We start from the raw sequence: 24,506 nt of genomic DNA on the forward strand, positions 1-24,506 counted from the left end.
ACCATGAACTTTAACCTACAGACCCGGTTTTTATGCAGGACACTCTGGGTTAAAATGTGTGCCACATATTTTAAATATATCTTGTGTGTAACCTAGTAACAGTATGGAGAAGACCATATGGATTGACAACACTAAACATTCTACTGACAACTACGAAACTCACTATGGCAAACTTTTTCTTTATTTCAAGGTTTTTCCCAACGACCCAATGAGTTTTACATGGCGAGTTTTGACTGTACACTGCAAAGGGAAGTAACTGCTGCATTATTCTATATCAGCACAATACGTCAAGAATTAAAATTGCAATTCTAATTATTGTGACATAACAAAGTCAATATTTGTTCAGATTTTTTAATACTTTTCGGCATTTATATTTGGAATCTTTACGACTCCAAACAAAATATACAATCAATAACATTACTGTACATAATACCAACAAAGTAACAAAGTTAATATGAGTTAAAAGTGAAATTAGAAAAACAAGAGCCCAATTTTTACATAAAAAAATTACAATACTTTTAAAATATAATAAATACTTGTAATCTACATTTTATTAACCTGACAATATAAAACTAACCCTATTTTTCGTATTATCATTTGCATTTTCAAAAATTTCTTACAAATTTCAATTGTTCACAAAATTTTCTTACATATTTGGACAATTTGACAAGGGAATCAATATCAAGATATGTTACAGTTAAAGCTTTTTAAAAGATGATAATCTAAAACTGGACTCAATTAGTTTATAAAATGTTGCTGTATAGTTTATACAGTGATTTAAAATCATATTAAGAAAACATTGTGAAAGAAATCTCACAAAATTCGCGAAATAAAATGCAATTTCAAATGACATAAAATTTTCATTTCTAAAATAGTCAAAAGAGTGAGACTTTTTAAATCGCATGATGTTGTTTTTTTAATCAAAATCTTTATTTTCATGAAAATGTTCAAATCTTAGACCTTATAAGTATCTGAAAGTGTAAATTGAAGATTCTTTTATTTAGAAATCGTACAACCAATTTTTACAATAGCACATTTAATCATAAGTAGATATTTATCATACACTTCAAACAAATTCAATCTCATTAAAATATCCTGATTAAGTTAAAACTTTGATTTTAACGCTACACATTCATAAATCCTGCTGCCTGTAATATTTAGTGATGTGCACAACGTAACGTGTTAGTCACAACTCGTGTTGCATATTGTACATATTCACAGACAGACAACACTTACAGAGATAGTGAGATACACATAGAGGTATATTGTTTGGAAAAAAATATGTTTCCAAACTTAAGATCTTTTGATTTGAAATTTCATGAAACATTATTTTACAGAATTTTTTTTTTTACATCTTAACATTTAACCAATTTTCAGATCCTTATCAAATATTTTCACCTAATTCTGTTGTCAAGATAACATTAATTTTTTCATGTCTAAAATAATTGGTACGAAATACACATGTACATCATTTAATTTCTTCCAAACAATATACCAGAAAAAAACACAAATAGCACAAAGACTGCGTCACATGCTTTACATGTCACATGGTCACGACCAGAATACATGTACATGATACATCGAAATTTGAAAAAAATGAGACAGAAAAAGGACTCAAATTTGAGATCCACATAATTCATTATGAAACTTAACCTTACATTTTAATTCATTTTTGCACTACTTTTTAGTGTACTAATATATTAAAATGCAATTTGGTATTTTTGATCATGTGACATATACTGACCAATAACTTAGCACCAAATCAATGACATAATGACGTGTTTCTATGAACATAATTTACACAAGCATTCAACATAGTAACAAAATTGGCACATGGTTTGGTTCGCACTCCTTTATAAGCGTCTTTATTTGAGTGATTTATGTCACTATCAGACGATCACATCTCGGAAGAATAAATCATCAATCTCGTTACACAGATCGTCAGGGTTTATCGTATAACTTCCCGACGTCGTCGTACTGGCATCGTCTCTACACTGGCCGATCTCACTCATTTCTTCAATGTCCGCCACTGAGTATGGCATACCTGGCGTGGTCATCTGCGACTCCAACATCGCTTCTTTAGTCCGACCACTGATAGTGAAAAGTTCAACCTGCTTGAGCGGTGTTTGGTAAAACATTGAATACGGGCTGAGCTCGGGGAGTTTCCTGCCACTGACTACTGTGGTGTTAGCGTTGACGCTGTCGTCGCTGAAGCTGATGTTTCTGGGATACATCTCTGTTGGAATGGGCGGAGGGGGACGGCGCGGCATCAACTTGTCGGTCTGACGATTATTGCACTGGTATATGTACTGCCGACTTTCTTCTGAAAAGCAGATCAATCACATGTTAAATCTATTGATTTAATGCTCCAGAAATGAATGTTCTTTTTTATGCAAGCAGATATTTTCATTATTTTTTGTTTAACCAAAATAGAACACAAAATAAGTTCTTAATTCTACGATGTATATATATATATATACTGAAGCCAACAAATATTATTTGTTGATATAAAAAAGAGGCCCTAGTAATGAAATGGCTCATATTATGATGAAATTTTAATATTGAAACTAAAATATCTATCATTATGATCATATAAGATGAGTCTAAGCTCTAATGACAGCATCAGAGATCACGAGAAACTAAAATGCGACATGTAAGATGCGCCATTATCACAACAGATGTCACACAGGCTTGGTGCACAAAGGTCAATATCACACGTGAAAAGCAAAACATGTCTAGTTACGGTATGGATGTGCAAACATTTACCATTAACAGGTACTTGACCAAATCTCTAAAATTAAAACCATAGAGATCATGATAGTGTTATTAAATTTCTTGTATATATGAAACATTAATGACAAGGTGAGAATTACAACAATATCTCTCATAATCGGCACAAATAAACAAAGCATATTTCTGGTTTAGTTGCAGTACAACATGTCTATGACTGTCGTATACATTTCTATTGTCTAAAATCTATCAAACATTACAAACACAATTAACTCAAAACGAATTCAAATCTACCATGCATTAGGGCAAAACAATTAGTCTTGTGAGGGTACGCATTTCAAAGCTTAAGGGACATGCGGCCTACATTCACACTTACCCCGCAAAACCCAGAGAACCCTTTGCTAAATACATACACAGAAAATTACAATTTGTTTCCATTTTATCAGTAGTCCAACTCAAGGGGTGAAAGTGAAAAGGTTCTATCTGCTTCTTTATTTAATGTCACTTAGAACCTTTTCACATTCACCCCTCGAATTATTAATTTAATTTACTATGCATATGATTTATTGCCCATTTAAATTATGATGTATCAAAACTCTGAAAATAATTATCATGCTGCAAAACTCTAATCTCTACTAGTGATATTATCATTTCTTTATCCTAGATCACACAATGAATACCTTTAATGCACATGATATTTATTTACAAAAGTTCAAACTGTCCAATCAAATTACCTGATTCACTAAAGATGTGTCCCCTGTTACTATTTATATCCTCCTCGCTACCCCCTCGACCACTATCGCTAGTTGTTGTGTCATGTGACGTTGTACTGTGATTGTCTTCTGACTTTCGAAGGATCATGCGTTTCGTCTGAAAAATAACATTGTGGCCATGGTTATGCATTGCTTATATAAAATAGTATCTGTAATAAGCATATTCATCTATTTTTTCACTTTAAACTGTTCATTGAAACCTCCAGAGATGTAAGAAATGATGATTTCAATGATCAATGAATTCCCATCATTTCGAGCCTTCTGAAATAGCTTTTTTAACGGCCGGCTGTTTTTAAAACTATTATTTGACTTCTGGTAATATGCTAGTGTAACTGATATTTATTGTATGTGTTTCAAATCAAAGACATTTAAACACTTACAAATGGCTACTTTAAACATTTGACCAATTAGGATAATAGAGCCATCCATCAAAACACGCTTTTCAAGTGCCCAAACTATTCGACTTCTCTAACAAAACATTATATTTTATGATCATAGCTCAGTTTAGACATTCTGCTAAACTACCATCTTCAAAAAGGTCACTAGCTGGACACAAGTGGCTTAAGGGTTTTTACGACTTTTTTATTTCCCAAAAACCTGCTTCTGTCTAAAGCACTTCTTTCTTAATTATGAGGATAATAAATTCTGCACTGAAAACTGCACTAAAGATTATAGAAACATTCTAATAACAGATTTAACATTTCCAAATATGTATTTTAAAATTTAAGTTTTTAAAAGCCCTCACAATTTTTTTCATATGATTTAAATGATGAACTCTATGCAAATTTGATGGATTGAAACCACTTGACTAGGGGATTTACGCTACTTGAAATGACTCCACAAGTTCGGGCCCAGCGCCGGACACTAGGACTCACAGTAATCCCTTTATTTAACGAATGGAGACATTGTTCTGCTTGTTTGCGATTCTTATGAATATTCATCCACTTCGGTCTATTAGACAGTTAAACATCGAGTTGTTATAATGAAGTGTTTGTTCCTAGCTCAAACATAAATTAAACCCTTATACCACGAGACAGCATTGTTGACTTTTCTGAAGTTTAAATGTACCATAAAGCCATCTCAGTCCTTTTTTTCTTTTACCTTGGGTACACAAACACTCAGTGAAACCAGCTCAAAACCGTCTTTGTATCTTACTAAAAAAATGCATTGTTGACAATCATGGATTCCTAAAATTGTCAGTTTCTTTAAATAAACAGTTCATTTCAAAAGATACCGGTAATTATAATAATTTTTTTTAACTCAGTTCAATACTTTTATAGCTACTGTGACTGTTTCTATAAATCCAAGGGAAGTTACCCACCTGTTCTTCCCTGACTGGTTGCAGCCAAAGTCTGTCAGAGTTGCCTCCCTGTGCAATGTGTCTTAGAGCACCTTGCAGCTGGCTGGTGGTAAGCCCCGATAGCTCGTTTTCGTACATTTCGGTTTTATTCATGTCCGATACAGTGTTGTTACAGAGCCATGCTGATGATTGCGTGTCCTAAATAAAATAAACACATAATTATTATAAATGTTATTCTGAATAATTGTAAGTATAATGTATAGATTAATAAAACTTCATTTTCTTAGTTCACAAAATTAAGTATTGGTTCAAGATCATTAGTTTAGTTTACAGCAGATTTGAAAATTACTGCCATCCCATAAGACAAAATATCATTTCAAACACCAAAATGCTTTAAAAGTAAAATTTCAATTAAAAATAATTCAAATATTTAGGTTTAACAGCATGTATATAAAATTCAACACTTTATAACAGTGGTACTCTTGTTAAGAAATATGATGTAGAAGTTTCTTGGCAATTATTAATTTCAAATTAACTTCTTCTTTTTTTAATAATAAACAATACTGTATTACAAAATTGGAGTTCTTTCAAGCTGAATATGATCCCCTAGAAGTAACTCCAAATGCACTTTTATAGATCAATAGATATTTTCAAAAAAAGTAGATTAAGATAAATTAAATAATATTGTTAAATAATTAAATCACATTCAAAAAACCTAATTGGGAATTACTTTATAAGTTTATTGACTTTACACAATATTACAGAATGTCTTACCCTATTTTACAACACTTATTTCTTATGCCTAATTCAATAACAAATGGATCTTTTGTGGATATAACTGACCTCAAAATGACTTTCAATAAGATTTTTATTGCATTCTTTTTTCATATGACAATTTTTTTATGGAGACTTTACAATAGTTCTTCAAATTTGCGAAGTGACCTCAAATGTTTGTAAAATTAGGAAGCCTTTAAATTCAGGCTTAAGTAAGTTTTGTACTCTTTAAACTATTTCAATGCAATCGTTAGTCACATGCCCTTACTAATGTTATCTATCTGGGTGACTACCGTAAATTTGCAAATTCAGAATTGATCCCGAAAGCACTTCAGCGGACTTTAATATCAATTTCTTGTATCATAAATTCAACTTCTCGTATCAGAGATTTAGCAGTCATTAGAATAAAGTTTTGATGGCCTGTTTGAACTAGTATTTAATGGAATGTGACAAATTTTCATACATCGGTCCTTTTAAGAACAAAGTTAAGATTCTTCTTATTTCATATTTTTTTCACAAATTATTCAATTACACGATCATAAAATTATTTTTAAACATTTGTTTTTTATCCATGAAGACATCTTTTCACTGTATGCAGTGAAATGTTTGATAGGCAAAAATTAGTGCAAACATTATAATAAATTTAACCATCACTTAGATTGTAAATGTTTTTACAATGCTTAAGTTTCCTTTTCCGCTTATTCAGACATTAAGATTTCCAAAGACACGCTTCTCAAAATAGTGCCACTTCAATGTGATATTTGCGAAAATCATTAACTTTTGGCTATATTGGTTCTGGTACTCTCTATTAGTCAAACAGTAAACAAATTTTGACATTATCATGTGTATTTTATGCAAAGTTTATTTGTCCCTCCAAGTAAATGGACCAAACCACCATAATAAATCTCCATTTTAGAAAACCAAGCAGGATGCATACTTGAAAATGCTCTCGAAAAAAATTATTTCATCAAACTTCAGCCATATTTCTAATGGTTTAATTTATGCCTGATTAAGTTAGGGTATTAAGGGTTTTCTTAAATTATTATAAATCAGAATAGGAAAGCAAGCAAATTTACATACAATTATTAGGTCACCAGTTTTAACTTATTCAATCAATAAACTACTCTGTTTTATTTTGACTACATTGAATTTGTAGATTTCCTTATTTAAGATTGGTCAACCATTTAAAGATGTCTAGTCAAACTTATAGATATCAAGAGTGATTTGTCCTTTTACTATCTTTATACATCACATCATTTTTAAAATTGTCAGACTCATAAAAGTGGACACATTTTTATCAAAAAGAAGCCGCCAAACTGTACTGTCTTAAAGTGCAATAAATTATGACAAGTTATCATTTTAATGCCTAGTTAGCATTATCTTGGTAACATCTTATTTTTCTATTGTCTCAGATCATTATCCTTACTTGTAAATCATTGTATTATTTTTGTACATGAAAGAGACCATGTACCTTCGAGCTAGAAATATAAAACGCATAAAAAAATCTGTCTTTGTTAACAATGTTACAAACCGAAACATCATAAATTATTGCCCTAAGAGTTTAAATTATTCTTTCATGTATTTCTTGTATTTCACTAATAGACTACTTAAGTTACCCTCTTGAAAATAAGGATTTTAATTTTCCGCTGACGTACAGTTCAATTGAGCTTAAAATGTTTTTCATGTTTTATTTTTGCATCTAATTCAGTCGTGTAGCAATATTGATAGAATGTATTAAAACAATTCATTGAATGACATAATTGAGGCCTGATGTTCTTATTTACAATGATCAATTACAGGAAAATACCAAACGAAAATATTGTTAAAATTTTCAAACATGCCTCAAAAGCTTTTTCCAATTTTTCAATATCAAGAGCCGTCGTGGATTAAACTTATACCTCCGGAAAAACTTACAACAATAGACACTTAATAGTTTGAGAGACTTGGCCAGATTTTAACGAAAATACTACATCATCGATGGGGTCCCGAGATCGACTGTGGAGTATCAAAAATATAAAACTTTACTGCAAATATTGATAATCATATAATAGTGTAATAAAGATGAGATTTCACTTTCGTCATGGGCATGAAAAAGGTTTCTTACTTTCAAGGACTCTTGACATACTTTTGTCATGACGAAAAAAAATATTGCACAAGATTAAATTTGATGGCAACTTGTTAGAACTTAATACATTATTTCTTTCTTTTCTTTCTGAATAAAATGTTTGTCTTTTTCATAGGAATTATGAAAAACTTTAAACATTCCTGTTTAATACAACACTAAAAAATAAATAGATTAACTGACCACAGTTACGAGTATTTAGTTAGTCATACCAGTGACCACTTACAGGAGGAAGTACTCTTAGCGACGCAAAATGTTTTCCTTAAATTTGCAGTATAAACATAAGAATAATTTCTTTTAAATCATAAAATATTAGTATGTACACAATATTATCTGTATTTACCTCAGGTGATGATCTGTAATCCATGGAGAGGTATGGAGGTTTCATCGTCGAGAAGCTCGTTACATTGGTCAGGGTCGAGTTGTTTCCAACGTCGCTACAATCCTCGTCAATCGAAAAACTCACTTCCTTCTTTGCCTTCATTTTCTTGATCAATTCTGCGTCTGAATCTTTTGAGATGTTTGATGACCCTGACATACTCTCGTCCACTCGATGTATGTCGTAGAATCTGTCCTCAGGGTGTTTAGGCGCTTGATTTCTTCTTCCACGATTTCTCTTGTCAATGTGACACAAGATGAAGATGGATACTATAATCGAGACGGATATCACAGTAGTAACGCCAACAATCACTGCGACCAACATGATGTTCTGCTTATTCTCTTCTTCAACCAGAGGTGAAACAGTAGCGTTGGCTGGTTCCACAGTGACTTTAAGAGTTGCCATGGCAGTTCTTTGAGGTTCACCGTTGTCGCGAACAGCAATTTCCAGCTTGTATGTATCTGCGTCCAACTCGGTCATTTCTCGACCAACTGTTATTCGTCCAGTGTTAACATCCATCTTAAATATCTCCCTAGTATCTCCCATATCGATGAAGTACAACAATTGAGCGTTCAAACCGTCGTCTTTATCAGAAGCCTGAACTGTTGCTATGACAAAGCCTACTGGAGCTAAGATGGGAATGGCCTTTGTATTGTTCGAGTTGTTTGGATATGTAATTGCTGGAATGTTATCGTTCCTATCGATAATGTGAAGTACCACCTCTGCTGAGCTGGACCGTTGAGGGATGCCGTTATCAACTGCACTGACCCAGAATTTAAAATACGGTATCAGTTCCCTATCTATTGCCTTCAATGTTTTGATTTCCCCAGTAACTGAGTTGAATTCGAAATATTCAGCCAGATAGTCATTCTTTGGGAAGGTCAATGTGAACTGGCCATTTAAACCCAAATCTGGATCAGTCACGTTCAAATTCACTGACTGGAATGGCTCACTTTCCATTATGAGGATGTTGAGAGGATTGGACGAAAACCTTGGAGCATTATCATTGATGTCTGTGATATTGATAACAACAGTAGCGGTTGAAGAGAGAGCGGGGTCCCCAGCATCAACTGCCAGTACATGGAGAATAATTCTAGGATCAGTTTCTCTGTCAAAGACTGAGTTTGCTGTAACAAGTCCGGTATTAGAATTTACTGTGAACCTCTGATCTGACCCTGGTTCAAGTTTGTATATAATTTTGCCATTATTTCCAAAGTCCTTGTCAGTGGCTTCAACTTTTACAATCATAGACTGGAAAACCTCCTCTTGGATGGTCAGCTCATAAGTATCTTTCTTGAATTCTGGGAAATTGTCATTCACATCTTCAACTTTCACAATAAAGCTAGTATCATTTTTGTTAGGTGGAACTCCATTATCTGAACACTCAATAGTAACTTCGTAACTGTCTCTGACCTCATGATCTAAAGGCTTGTTTACAATCACTTTGTAGTTGTTTTTCAGCTTAAAGTCCTCCAGTCGAAAATCATCTCCAATCACCATACAACTGATTTCTTTTTGTCCCGCATTGTCCAGATCAAAAACAGCCACGTGAGCAACAAAACTTCCAGGGCTAGCTGCTTCCGAAATCTTCGTACCGCCGGGTGGTAGGTTGATATTGATTTGAGGGTAGTTGTCATTAATGTCCAGAACATTTATTATAACAGATACGGTGCTTGTTTTAGCTGGACTGCCACTATCAAAAGCCTCCACTTTGAAAGTCCATTTCTGATCGTCTTCAAAGTTCAACACAGACTTGCATGTTATTTCACCACTTTCACTATTAATATCGAAAACGTCAGTAATTTTGCTAGAAGTTCTGGAACTAAATCTGTAAGCTACTAGCCCATTATCTTCTGCATCAGCATCTGTGGCATTGACGTGCACAATGGTGGAATTTACTGGAATGTTTTCTTCAACTGTTACATTGTACAATGATTTTGAGAACACTGGTGAATTATCATTCTGGTCGCTGATTGTTATGTTGATTTTCACCGAACCGGTTCGCGGTGGACTGCCGCCATCTATAGCAGAAATTACAAGCTGGTAGAAATGTCTGCTTTCACGATCAAGTGGGTACTTCACAACAATGTTCAAGTCTGTTGTTCCATCTCCATTTTCTAGAACTTTCAGTCCAAACATTTCATTTGGTGGCTGCATAACATAAGTTTGTACTGAGTTATTCGCCCCTCTGTCCAAGTCAATAGCTCCATTCGTGAAATGTTCAGTCTCGACTCCGGAGTTCTCAGAAATGACAATGGTCACTTCATCATTGGGAAATTCAGGGGCATTGTCATTGATATCGTCGATTGTTACTTCAATTTTGATGATTTTGTATAAATCCAGAACACTTGTAATAGAGTCCTTCAAATATACAGCCACATTGAACACAAGAACACATTCAATGGAATCTGGGCAGATGACTTCCCGGTCAAGTTGAACTGCAGTCCTTAAGGTGCTAGCACTCTCGTCAATACTAAACATAGCTGCATATTCGTTTCCCTGGGTCAAGAGCTGGAACTTCATTCGTTGGAAGACTTCCATGGTCACGTTTCCATAGAGCTGGCTGTCTCGGGCAACATTCCCAACGTAGGTGAAGGCATCTTGTTCCTCGCGTAGAGAGTAATTCACTGTACTCTCCTGCGCAGATGCACACACGAACACACCAACTAACATATACACTAGAGGTGCCATATTTCTCTCTCTCTTCCTCTAATACACACAAGTTCAGTCACAAATGTCTTGGTACTAAGTCATTGGTTGATCCACACATAAAATGAAACACGAAGCGAAAGGCCACGAAAATGGGTAAAGAGTGTGACACAGTCTAGCGCTTTATATGTCGGGATGATCTTACACATTCATAGCAAACGAAACAGGTAGCAGGATCTGAAAACAGACAATAAAACACATTGTCATTTCTTATTATTAATAAGTATACATTTATCTCAGAAAATGATACTATTTATTTTTATTGAAATAAATTTGCTCGTTATCTAAACACCCTAACACTAAGTTCATCTCAAACTACTATTTTCTAAAGCACAACTGACCATTCTGTATCCAAGCTGACAAATTTTTGGAACAATATTTTTATCACAGCAGTTGCATCACAGACAATCTGTATTAGCCATCTCCCTCTAGGATTTCAGAGTGCACAATGATAAAATATTTATCCTACATGTAAAACACCCAAGTAATTTCCACCTGTTCTCATAAAGGTATTATGCCCTCAAATCACTAGCTGTCCACTCTACTGAATTTCATTCACCTGACCACTCTGTAATAGCACAGTGGACAATTACATGATTGACAGGTGTGGTGACAGAGCAGCAGCCAATCAGAACCAAGCTGTAGGATTTAAGTGGGAGGAGCTTAGAAGAGCCTAATGGAGCGTGCACAGCAGGCAATTGAGATAATTTACACTTCAACTAAGATCCACTCAGAGATTTTGTGAGTTTTGTTATGTAATATTTAGAATGACAATGGAAACATGGCTGATTAAATCAACAAATAAACATCAGGCTTACAATCAACTCAGAATAATGCCTAAGTTAAGATTTTCATACAGATATTATGACAATAATATTATACTGATTTATTATATACATGAAATTTAATGCCAGATGATTCCTTACTCTCTCTGATGATTTTATACCACAAACAAGAGAAATTAAAAAAAAAAATGTTCAGTTTAAACATTTTTTTATATACATACATGTAGATTTAAATAGATTATAAAAGCTGTCTAATTTTTCTGAAAAAATACTTTACCTGTAAAACTGATTAAGTTCCAAATATTCCTATTATCCTAATACCTTAATTTGCATGTGAACAAATTGCAATCAAACTTAATGAAAGTGTGCCAGTTATCAAAACATTTCTTTTTATATATAATTATTAAAATGGCACTAAGACGCAATTTACTTCTTAATCCAAAAGCTAGCTGTGAAAGCTTACTGACATGTGCTTAAGCTTGTTGTCTTGAGAAATAAATGCAATTTTTCACAGCTTCAAATTTAAGTAATTAGAGCCAAGATTGCAATCAGCGAACTGTTAATTGAACACCTCAGTGATCAGTGTTAACAATTGCAATTAATACACTGACCACTGATCACAATTTCAATTGAAAGTCTACAAAAGGAAACTTAAACAATCAATTGTTAATTTGGGTGGACTAGATGAAATTCTTTAAATTATTGAAAAATTAAGATTTTCTTATCTTGGGTATATCTTATTTTTTCTTATATCTTTTTCCAACGACTAATTACCATACCATGAATTGTTTATTAATTGTAGTAGATGTATATTATCTGATTAAACATAAAAAGAATCATAAATGTTTCACATGTGTTGTTAAAATGCCTTTAATTATTTTATATATTAAATTGAATTAATTGATAACACCTTTTATTCAAAATATATCTTTTAAAAAATTGATAATTGTAGAATATGTTAATTTAACATCCACATTAACTTGTAAGAAAGTCATGTAGCTACACCTGTTTTGTTTTTTTAAGATTTGAAAACCAATACAATAAAACTATTAGATTTGTCTCTAAATCATACTTCTGTTAAAAGGCAATTCTTTAAGTTTTAACAGGAATCGTCTGAACACTTGTCAGACAGTTAAAAACATAGCAAAACTGTAGCAAACAAGAGTGCCAGAAATAAACAACAGCATTGTCCCCAAATCAATAACCAATCTTGTCATCAGTAATTCAATAATCCTCTAAGACACCTATATTTACGTTTTATGCCATAAAACCAATAAGAAGCATCTGTCTCTAAATTTACCAATCACTTCTATATATTCAATATTTTTGTTTTGGCGCAAGTAACAACTTTTTGGATATTTTGGCCAAGTTTCATTAAATTAAGTGGTAAAAATATCACTTGTTTTGAAAGGCATCTGTCAACAGTCTGTCATGTTTACAATGTACTACATTATATCCATTATTATTCCAACAAAAATATTACAGTATCATTTCATATAAACTAATTACCAAACAGTACAGTTCTTATCAATTCCATTCATACTAGATTTAGACCCTAAAACTGAACAAACAAAGTGAAATTCAACAATACTAACTAACAGATAATTGTGACACTGATTCCAAGAGTGAAAATCCCTGACCCCCAATCTGAGATATACTATGATATACAAGATCAGCCCCACCCTATCTCCGAAATCTCCCAATCCTGAGGGACCCTGACACTGATCTATTTGAATTTCGGCTTATCCAATGATGCAACAGTTAATTCCTGATGGATGTCCAAGCGGATTATCACAATTATCTGCTACTGTTTCCCCAACACCTTGGCTAACTACCCCTATTGTAACCCAGATACACTACTCTTTTGGGGATCTAACTAATTTATTTGTACTACAGATTATCCCAGATTCTTTTAATTTCTTATAAAAACACAGACATGCAACCTATGACGATGATGCAACATTTTGATTATCAATTATTAACGTAATTGCTTTTTTATGAATTATACATATTTGCCTCTGACTTAATTGGAGTATTTTTCATATGACATTTAGTACCTTAGAAAATCTTACTTTAACTAGATCAAAGAATATTTCCTATGATATAGAAAATGGTCAGTTTCTATCGGTCAAACTGTCCTTGCAGTAGGATGCAAAACAACAATGTGCTAATGACATTGGATCAGACTAGGGTCAAATAATCACAGTCATCCACAAACCTAGTTTTAACAAAATGTCCATTTATTAATCACATTATCTTTATACAACAATGGTCACTTAATTCCTTGCAAATTTAGTATAAAGTGACCAAATTTCTGACAAAGTATTCCATGATCTTGGCTTTTAAGTAAAAGCCATTGAGTAAAGGTCCAAATTTCGTCCATCTAGCAACGAAAGGTTTATAGTAACCAAGAAAGGTGATCTTATACCCTTAAACTTCGGCCTTATAACTTGCTCCAAAATCATTACCATGTTCTATATTGGTAATAAATAAACGTCCAATTGTATTCTAATCTTCTCTTGGAAAGAAGGTCCTATACTATCGCTAAAGAAGAGGTTACAGTTTTTTTCAAATTCTGAGTGTTGGATTATGATAAAAGGAACAATGCTAAGATTGTCATGGCATTTTTTGAAATCGGCGATGTTTCATACCCTTTGAGTTCCGATCAACGTTTGCTTTCAGATTAAAGTGAGTAAATTATAGCATTAAGTAGAGTACATGAATTCTTTAACATTTTAAAAGAAAAATTGAGATATCATTTTTGTGCATAATAATTTCTTCATGTAGGGGGTTGTAAAAATTGACTTTCATATTACTGTCTGTGTAACCAAAAAAATTGAAGCATTTTTTTCATGTCTGAACAAATACAGGAATCGGCAAAATATTCAATTTAAAGCCACAAAACACAATTTTATTGAATTTTAACAAGTTTTTAATGCTCCTCTGATAAACCATTTATGTCACTGTTATCAAATTCGAGTCAACGTCAAATCAATTACCGCAAAGTATTCTGATGTGCACTTCTTATCCTGCGATGAAAATCAATCAATATTACAAATTTCCTTTTAAGATGTAATTGTCCCGAAATTGTATCCAAAAACTGACGAAAACATTACTCGCTTCAATTGCACATTTGATGGAAGGCTTTACAGCTGATCCTTGGGCTTTCAGAGACAATTAACCTGATCCATGAAGAAAAGCGAAATGCCGTAATGGCTCGTAAGAAGCTAAGAAGTCAAATTAATATATTTTATCTCCTGACACATCCACGGAAGAAAAGGGAACAAGATAGCCTTAGATATGATACAGGCAAGTTATGATTTCAACAAACAAATTATGGAGTAGCATACCAAAACTGTCAAGAGAGATCCCCCCGACCGCACTATGTATTCCATCAAGTTAACACTTTTGGTCTTATGGGGTTCTAATACGCGTGTCAACGATACAAGGTTGCGGGTGTCCATCGCTAAGACAAATTACACTGAAATCTGTGTCGCAGTCATTAGAGAAGCTGATATTAAACCATTAATTATACCATCTTTGTCTTTTTACCTCGTTGTGGCACGGAATTCTCATTACAGCTAGCTGACTAAGCATGATCAGTATAATTCCTAAATATCCATGTTATTTGTTAATACATTACACACAGCGATCACATAAAATGACATGTGAATTTTCTAAACCAAAATATGATTATTGCAGCAGAGGTTCTAAAAAAGAACAACACCCTCATCCAATGAAATTCGAAGTTCCGAAGTAATACAGGTAACATGACCAATAGCAAGGTCTCAGATTTCCGTGATTGGAGAATAGTGTTACCACGACAACATGACCAATGATGTTACAATATCACACATATCATTTCCTGACAGACGCAGCATCATTAATTAGTTTTTTGTGTCGGATATGAATTAAGTCATTGACTATAATTCTTCGATTTAAGATTTATTTCTGATGAATTCTTACTGATATAAGTACTTTTTAGCTTTAGATTTGTTTTAATGACATATTTTATTTTGAAAGGAATCTCCTGCTTTGGTTTTATTTATAAATCTAAGTATATTTGACCTTTTGCATAAGCCATATCAATATGAAAGATATGAAACAATATTTTCTTTCAAAAGAAAGGAAGCAAATTTTGTTGTTGATCAAATGACATGAACATATATGAAAAGTATCAAGTTATTAATCACGCCATGTTTACAAACGTTTCAAAGTTGTGGACAACGTTACACCAATGTAGCGATTTATCTCGGATATTAGGCAATGTCCGTCTAGCATTTCTACTGCACTATAATAATGTAGACATGAAGTACTAGGCGGTAAACACTGACACGAGACAAGAACAGTTGAAATGAAATTTCTTAGGTTTAAATCATTTGACAAGTTTCACTTCAACAATTTACAACCCCTTTATGTAATAATTTCATGTTTCCATTGTTTTTTGTTTGGATATTAAGTCTCATATCAGAATGGTATACGGTACAACAAGTAGGCGGAGTTTAACCACTCAATAACTAGCATGCAAATAAATAACACTGCTATTTACTTATATTCATGTGATGGTTTTTGAACATTGTGGGCAACATGGTATAACAACAGTTAAAGTCTGACCCACTACCTGTGACATGATGGACACTGTACACCCTTTAACTGAAGCACATACCAGAGTGCTTAAATAACTCTGGTTGTAGATGCAGTAACTATAAATACTTCAATAATTTCAAGTTATGAAGAAAAAATAATTCTGCAGGACCGGCCATTTGAAACATCTAAACATTTAAAAATTGTAACCTGCAAAAAATGAAGATACCCAAGTCTTGAATTGGAAATGATAATGACTTTATTGTCACCTTGATCAATTTTCATATTAAAATCCAATTTGTGCTAATTGAATCTCCCATGACTGGTAATTTGCTTTAATTGACAATATGCCGACCCCACTTGTCCCTGCTAGCTCCCTGGACCTGGCCTGACCCCCTACCTGGGGTACCTGACCTCTGACCCCAAGCCCAATGACCGCTTGATCCTAGCCCTGTCCCCTCGCTCACCAGCTGCTTGAGTTGACCATGCGATCGTGTAACAAGCTTCTTCCCTTTTCTTTAATATTTTCAAGTAATTTGAATATTTAGAAAAATTCAAAAAGGTAAAAAGTTTTCAATTTTAAGCTTCAATATTGAGGTTATTTGAAGCATGTGTCAAAGCTAACAAGGTCTGGTCAATGCAATTACTGCTGGACTATTTACGCTGGCATGTAGCTTGCTGAGAGGGACAATACGAGTCCACTACGATGTATAGACGAGGATGCAGCACGATTCACACGTCAATCACACCTTTCACACCCTCGTCACCTTAAACGTATTCTAAGCACACATGGATAGGATGAAATTTGAGAGCAGATTTAAACATGGTTGATGAAAACTGGTTTTCAGTTTCTGTGGTCAAGCGATTAACTAGTCCACAATATTTTGACTTGTAAATTGAAACATGTTTTTATCTAGTCTCAACTTCATTTAACAATTTCTACGATCTCTTCAAAATTAATTTAATGTAAAATATAAAACTTCAAGCTTTTTTTAATCAATACAGATCATTTGAGTTCAAAGGAAAAGCCATGAAAAATATGTTTTGAAAATCTTTATAAAAACCCATCTTACCCCATAGCCAAGTACAAAATAATTACAATGTTAAACACAAAATGGGCTAATTCAAAATTTTTGAAAAAAAAGGTGCTAGACTTGCTTGCCAATAATACTTTCGTCAAGAGATAAATGATTAGCTCATTCCAAAAATTACAGCCAATTTTGCTGAAAACTTTTACACAAGGCATGTTACATAAATGTTTGAAATTATTACGACTTTACTGCTTGTCAGAAACAATCAGCACGCTCATATTGTTGAATTGTAAAGTAATTATCATGTCATTAGCAAATTACAACGTAATTATGTCACTATAACCGATGTCAACATTACGCCACCATCAATGTTCATGGACAAGTTGACGGGATTGTGGGGCCAGGTATACCAACTAGGTGTGAGAAAGTGGACATAGGGGGCAGACAATGGTCAGTCCACCTAACTAAGTGTTCAGCTGCTTCCACTGGTACAGCACACTATATGTAAATAATTAAGGGCTGATTTTTTTTTATAAATTTAAAACATCCATTTATTCAAGATCAAATTGCCTAATGGGTAAGGGTAACAAACGACTGGTCATCCAGTGATATACAACCACTTCTGGAATATACTGAACTCTTATACAAATCTTGATAATCTTATATATTTTTCAAAGAAAACGCAGCACATTGAGTATTCAGTTCCACTAAGAATTTTACAACACTCCTACACAATCCTTATGATTCACCACCAAAATTCACCGAAAATAATACAAACAGAGACAACGGCAGACTTAGCAACTGCGGACTTTACCATAATTTTTTAAACACAATATACTGGTGGATTTTTGTCCATTTAGTTCCATTAGCCAAACTTTACCATAAAGCCTCTTGGCTGACCACTATCATAGTAATGGAGAATTGTTCAAACATCCCAAATCCCTTAGTGAAAACTCGGGGATTTGTCACCGGGATTAAGGGTCCTTAGTAAGCCTATGAGAATAACTTCAAATTACTCCTATCAGTATCCACATAGACTCTTAAAAAGCTGCTTATGACTTTAAATAGGTAACAATCTTTGTTTGCCCATACTGTATTAAATATATCCCAACTAAATTGGATATAAATTATGATAAATTTAGATTTATGGCTATAAATCACATTTAATGTGAACGAGTCAAAAATGGTCATCACTAATCTTTTGGGATTTTTTCTTATTATTAAATTTGCATTATAGGCCTTAATGTGATGGACATTGGAGGTATTTTCAAATGTTATCAATCAAAAACAAAGAATATACTAAATTCATTTTTATTCTTTTCAACTTCTTAAATATGCAATGATTCTGTTTTATAGATGCAGTGAACAGCCAATATATACAACATCTGAAAGACTCTGACAATGCCTTTGTTTCAATAATGCCTAAATAATAACAAGATAATGAAAGGTATAATATGAAAAAATTAATATTTCCCCCAACCTACTTAATATTAGCACAAGGTTCTTCATATATATTATGATCTCCCTCCCATTTATAGCCGGGTTTATACTCAACGTTGTCTCACTATTGTGGCAAATTATTCAATTATCCTGACAATAGAACACCTCTCCGATGTATTAATTAAGAAATCCCAATTTCTGGCAGCAGCCTTTAATCAAATATTAAACATCTAATTAGCAGATATATGAATCATATGAATAGAGCAGTACTCTAAATATAACAGCCTATTTATTGATATTCAACAATGTCAGTGCAGTTTTATCCACATTTTTAATAAACATGCATGATTCCAACAATTGCAATAATATATCTGGCTGAATTATCCCCCTTTAAAAAAAAAAAAGATTCAACAATTTTCAACGAACATTTTTTTAGTAGATGTGTTTTTATCTTATAGTAGCCATGTTTATTTTATGACTCATATATAAATGCATGTTTCTTTTTGCTCATTTACAAAGGACTTAAATCGCTGTACCAGTTACTTTCGTAGTACAAAATCATTTAGTAAACTTTCACCATGCATACCACATGAAAAACATTTCTATCAATTTCTCACTTTTCATTTTTGTATTAATATTTCCTTTTTGATAAAATCTCAATAAATTGTATTTCTGACATTATGAACCTTATCAATGTCCATTTATACGAAATATTCAAGATTAAAACATATAGTCCCCTCCCCGACATTTTTAAAATCGCCCCGGGCAAGTCTCAATGACCTGATAATTTCACCGTCAATTATCGAAAATTTATTTACCAAACAACTGGCTCTAGATTGTCCACTTTGCATGACGAAGGTTCATTTAATTCTTTCAGAGCAGATTGACCGCCAATTTTTGGTTCTGTCAATACAATATGGTCAAGACTTTATGCCCGACGTGTCAAAAAACTGTGATAAATGTTTGACGCCATTCCATACACATACAACATTAAAACTACGAAGTGAACATTAGAACATCGTGACATCTTAAAACCGTCAATACAGAGATGATAGGTAAATCACCATCTTTTCAGCCGAGCCAGCTGACATATTGACAGAGTGGTTCCGATGTCTATATTTGGGCCCAAACAAGGGGCAATAAGTCAAGAACGGACATAAAATAAAATTAACGTGTCTTTGGTAATAAGTGGTTACACAGTTTTCTTTTCTAATTTGTAACAATGCCCAGGTAAATGACTAACAAACATGAACATCTCAAACATGACATTTAATTGAACATTCCTACAATGTTAGTAGTACCATCTAAAATATTAACAATGTTTTTCTTTATGTTATAATTATTTCCACCTAAAAAAATCTAAGCTGACTTAAAACTTTACTTACAAAGATCACTGCATCATATCCGCATTCATGTATTTAAGTTTCTCAATTTCCAACACCACTACTGCATAACAATATTCCGATTCACAAAATTATACTATAATAATACCAAATATTTAAGTTCCATCTTCGCTAACGTCATAATGTCTGCGATTGCGATTCACGTACATGCGTTATCCTTTCCTCAATTCTGACACTTGTTTTAGTCTACTGGAATAGTCATGACTAATAACTCCTAAAAGAGTTAATATTCCACTGTATAAAGAATAAATGAATGTTTCATTTTCCCACATAATTTGAATTCAAATATTTACATTCATATGAAGTTCACAAGGCTAATAAATTTCCCAAAACAGTATGCTCACCTAAAGAATATGTTTTTTGACCGTGCTTTACGCTATGTAAACAAAGTTATTTACTTCTAAAAGAGACAGTTCGTTGCAACAAAGTAAGGTTATTGTTATTTAATAATAACCGCCAAAATTTTGAACATTTCCCCTCCACAGGCAGCATGCCCTGCTGTTATTTTTGCTTTATGATTTACAATCACGTTAAAATTGATTCTTTCTTATTCTTCTAATCTTAACCCAGTATTAACTGTCACGTACGACGGTGAGAACATTTTCAAATCATAATTTCTAAAGACTCAATTATTTGAAAAATAATTCAGTCATGCACCATAGAATTAAATGCTTGCAGTTTGAAATACCGAGTATACTTTATCTTATATTTTAATATAATGCATTAATGCCACACAACGAGCGCGAAATGAACACATACTTATGATCGACACCTACCATCGATACTGATGTTGAATACACGCAATCACCACCTGTCAGTCCAAATGTATTGAAATGCTAACAAAAGTAAAAGTCGACGACGATGGTACAAATTATCACATGATATATAATAAATTTAATATTCTAATACAGTAAGCCGCAAATAATATTTTATATTATGGATTTTATTTCGCACGGCTCAATGGAGCATGAGATTGGTTCGTTATTTTAAGGTTCAGCATCAAAGAACAAGTCAGGAATCTTAAGCAACTCCTAAACAGATGGTCCGATATGTTCTTTAATTCTTTTGTTGACGAGGGAGGGATTGGTAAGATGTGGCAGTTACGTGTGGCTGCACGCGACTTTATTCCCGATATAAAGTGTGGATTTATAACTGACATTGTGAGATCTTGCAACAATTATCTTTTTAATTTTTCAAGATAGGATCTTCATCATTTTTAGTTCAATAATTTTCATGAGGATCACACCTTCTTGATGGAGGTAGAAAGTTGATGTAATAAAGATGAATGGTTTCGAAACATTGTCGAAATGAATTGACAAACAAAGAAGGAATGATTACCAAAAATGTTGCTAATTTGAATTTAGCTGTCATCAGTGTTTAATTTTGATTACTGATCAAGGACGGAATCGGGCAAGTCATTTGTGAAATGTCTTCGACGATCTCACAGTTACTAACTCATGGTGCTTCCGATAAAATTCAACAAAACCCGAAAAGAACAATTATTTTGTAATATGTAATAATGAGTGTTTACATGATGTTTTTAACCATACCGGATATATAATACAAGTCATAGGTCATATTCAGTTAAGATTTTATCTTGTGGAACAAATTCATACAGTCAAAGGAGAACAAAATTAATGCTCCATTACTGACAGTATTTAATGTCAAATCAGTGAACATTTTTTAAAATGTGATTTCAGTTTTTGATACTTTGTTCTTAGTCATACATAAAAGAGTTTAAAAAGAGTTTTTGGAGCATTATGATTTATTCTCAATATAAATCGAACTTTGATAGGATTGTTAAAATCTTTTTGTGGTCGCATGTTTTTGATGTTCTGAAATTACTAAACTACTAATAGAGATGTGAAAATTTAGATGCCATGAATGACTGCCCCCGAAATACACATGGAATTTAATCAAACCTATTTGCCATCTCCACTTGCTGGCAGGTCATTTTAGAATGTAAATAATATGATATTAAAATTACAAATCACATTTAAGCCACCTTTAATGTTCATCGATTCTTGTTTGTAAAATTATTCCATTAATTTTTTATCTCAATGTTCTTTACACTCAATTAAACAATCATCACTACAAAAATTTACACAATTACATAAAGCCACAAAAAATGCTCACATCTCATTGAAATCTAATGAAGATAATCTGAAAATGATGTATTTAACAATAATAAATAACAATGTGTCAATGACTAATTTACACCCATATAAAACATAATTTAAGATATTTTTTAAAATGCAAAATCATATTACATACAGCGAACCAATGATCTGCATTTAAATTGTAAGATTACATGTAACACTTTTCCATTGATGCAAATGTAACACTTAACCTGCAATGCTGTGGCTGGAATTTACATTAAAGCAAATGTTACACTTCTTGTGCAATGCTGCAGCCAGAATTTACAATTTGCTGCAAACAAATGTTACAATTCACCTGCAATGCTGCAGCCAGAATTTACATTGATGCAATTGTTACACTTCACCTGCAAAGTTGTGGCCAGAATTAATAATGATGAAAATGCTGCAACCAGAATTTACAATGATGTAAATGTAACACTTTCCCTGCAATCCTGCGGCCAGAACTTACAATGATGCAAATGTCACACTTCACCTGCAATGCTGTGTCCAGAATTTAAAATGATGCAAATGTCACACTTCACCTGCAATGCTGCATCCAGAATTTACAATGACGCAAGTATTACACTTCACCTGCAATGCTGCGTCCAGAATTTACAATGATGCAAGTATTACACTTCACCTGCAATGCTGCGGCCACCAATGACGATTATGACCAAAATATGACAATGCATGCATAATCGAATAACAGATGATTTTCTGGAATACAAGGATTAACAGTTTCAAGATGGAAAAGTTAACGTTTTGATGATGAATTAAGATACAAGAACTATAGTGGCCTGAGCATAATAATACCAAATCATTATCAAGAAAAGGTGAATAAATGTATTCCATGTTTGCAGATAATGTTCATTTATGGGCCCCTAAATGGTTGTAAAGCCATCACTTTCCCCGGAATATCATCTTTGCTTAGTTCTATGGTCTTCATCCCAAATAGCTCCCCTGTTACACTGGCTGCTAACCTGGTACTAATGTTAATGGCAATGAAACTAATTATTCATTTATTTCTTGGATCTTTTGGGATCTAGATCTAATGTCATCAATTATTCACTGCAGGTCCTGACTTCAATATTCTCTATGTTCATTGTTAAGTAAAAGAAATTACTCTGTTATGATCAGTTGTTCACAGGTTGCATGCAACCACAGCACTTTTAATTTAAAGTACAAAATCAAAACCCAGCCTTTAAGAGTGAACAAATATTAGAAACAAAGCGCTGCGTCTGTTGTCAAAAAGGGGCATACATGTAGCTGAACAATTATTTAGACCAGAGTCATGGCCCTTGCTATACATTTGTGTATTGTCTACCGCAACATGTGTAGCAAGTTTCATTTGAATATCATGAACAATTTTTGAGTTATGGCGAAGGTTAACGTTTTTGCACAACAACATTGCCGCTGCTGCGACAGAGGACAAGGTTTGTGCAATAATATCGCAATTTTGCTTTGAAAAGTAGACAATCTGAAGAATTCAGGTACAATGCATGGTTTTTATTTTACTTTATTGCTTCTTCATCTGACTTTACCAAAGGTTGTAATCTTTCCAAAAGAAAACTAGACCCTAAAATTACTTTCCAAAGCTCTGAGTCATGATGGCCCTTTATTTTTTCTCCTTAATTTTATGACACAAAATAATACAAAAATGGGCAACACTACAATTTTTTGTCATAAAACTCTTTGGAGCTGAAAATGACCACAGCATAGCTGCAAAGAAAACAATCATAATGTTACCCTGAGTCATATTTTTTTTAATGTTCCATGCACAAGTAAAAAGCATTTGTGGGTGGACTTTCTGCATTATAGAACTGGTATTTATAGACCATTAATTTGCTAAAATAAATTACTGGTCAGTCTTGGTCTTCATTTCTAATTATACATTTTGTCTACAATGATCACTTCAAACTAACAGTCAGAGCATTAATGAGTGCAAAACACATTTTTCTGAAAATAAAAGTAAAAATAAAAATAAAAAATAAACCTGATTATTACCTCCTCTACATGTCTTTTCAATTGTTTATATATATCCAAAATAGGAAATTATGGAATTGTGCACAATAAATTAATCCATAATGCTCAGTCACTGTTCAGCGCCACAAACCACTTTGTCTTGAAGTATTAACTCTTCCAAAACATTAATGATGTATAATTATAACACACTTCATTTTCAAAACCGTTAATTCCAAAATTTCATAATTGCCCATTTTTTGTCCACAAAATACCCTATCCACCGTCTTTGACCACATTCTGACTAGCGGTGCATATTATTCGCTTTTACAAATCACTTCCAAACTAATTACGAATGACGCCTTCTTAAACACCAAAG

The 24,506-nt window shown here is 33.1% G+C and overlaps 1 protein-coding gene across 3 annotated transcripts; it reads right to left on the reverse strand.

Annotated features, from left to right (window-relative positions):
* Positions 1-343: 343 nt before the first annotated feature.
* Positions 344-24,506, reverse strand: LOC128227255 (protocadherin-11 X-linked-like). 3 transcript variants are annotated; one of them, XM_052937613.1, is made up of 6 exons: positions 24,173-24,505; positions 8,043-10,964; positions 4,825-5,001; positions 3,465-3,600; positions 3,107-3,131; positions 2,158-2,323 (listed from the first exon to the last, which is right to left on the reverse strand). In XM_052937613.1, the coding sequence occupies exons 2-6, from the start codon at positions 10,767-10,769 to the stop codon at positions 2,290-2,292; spliced, it is 3,099 nt and encodes a 1,032-aa protein (XP_052793573.1). In that variant the 5' UTR covers positions 10,770-10,964; positions 24,173-24,505; the 3' UTR covers positions 2,158-2,289. The 3 variants fall into 3 exon arrangements, with proteins under 3 accessions (XP_052793572.1, XP_052793573.1, XP_052793575.1); XM_052937615.1 differs by lacking the exon at positions 3,107-3,131 and adding an exon at positions 2,767-2,791 and having other exon boundaries at positions 2,202-2,323; positions 24,173-24,506; XM_052937612.1 differs by lacking the exon at positions 3,107-3,131 and having other exon boundaries at positions 344-2,323; positions 24,173-24,502.

Source organism: Mya arenaria, chromosome 3, assembly GCF_026914265.1.
Source record: "Mya arenaria isolate MELC-2E11 chromosome 3, ASM2691426v1".
Lineage (NCBI taxonomy): Eukaryota > Metazoa > Mollusca > Bivalvia > Myida > Myidae > Mya > Mya arenaria.

Bases quoted from the DNA above. Each gene is read 5' to 3' on its own strand.
- LOC128227255 (XM_052937612.1), bottom strand. From the start codon at position 10,769: ATGGCACCTCTAGTGTATATGTTAGTTGGTGTGTTCGTGTGTGCATCT. The intron at 5,002-8,042 runs GTAAATACAGAT...TATTTTATTTAG, and splicing joins ATTACAGATCATCACCTGAG to GACACGCAATCATCAGCATG. The intron at 2,324-3,464 runs GTAATTTGATTG...TCTGCTTTTCAG, and splicing joins ACACATCTTTAGTGAATCAG to AAGAAAGTCGGCAGTACATA.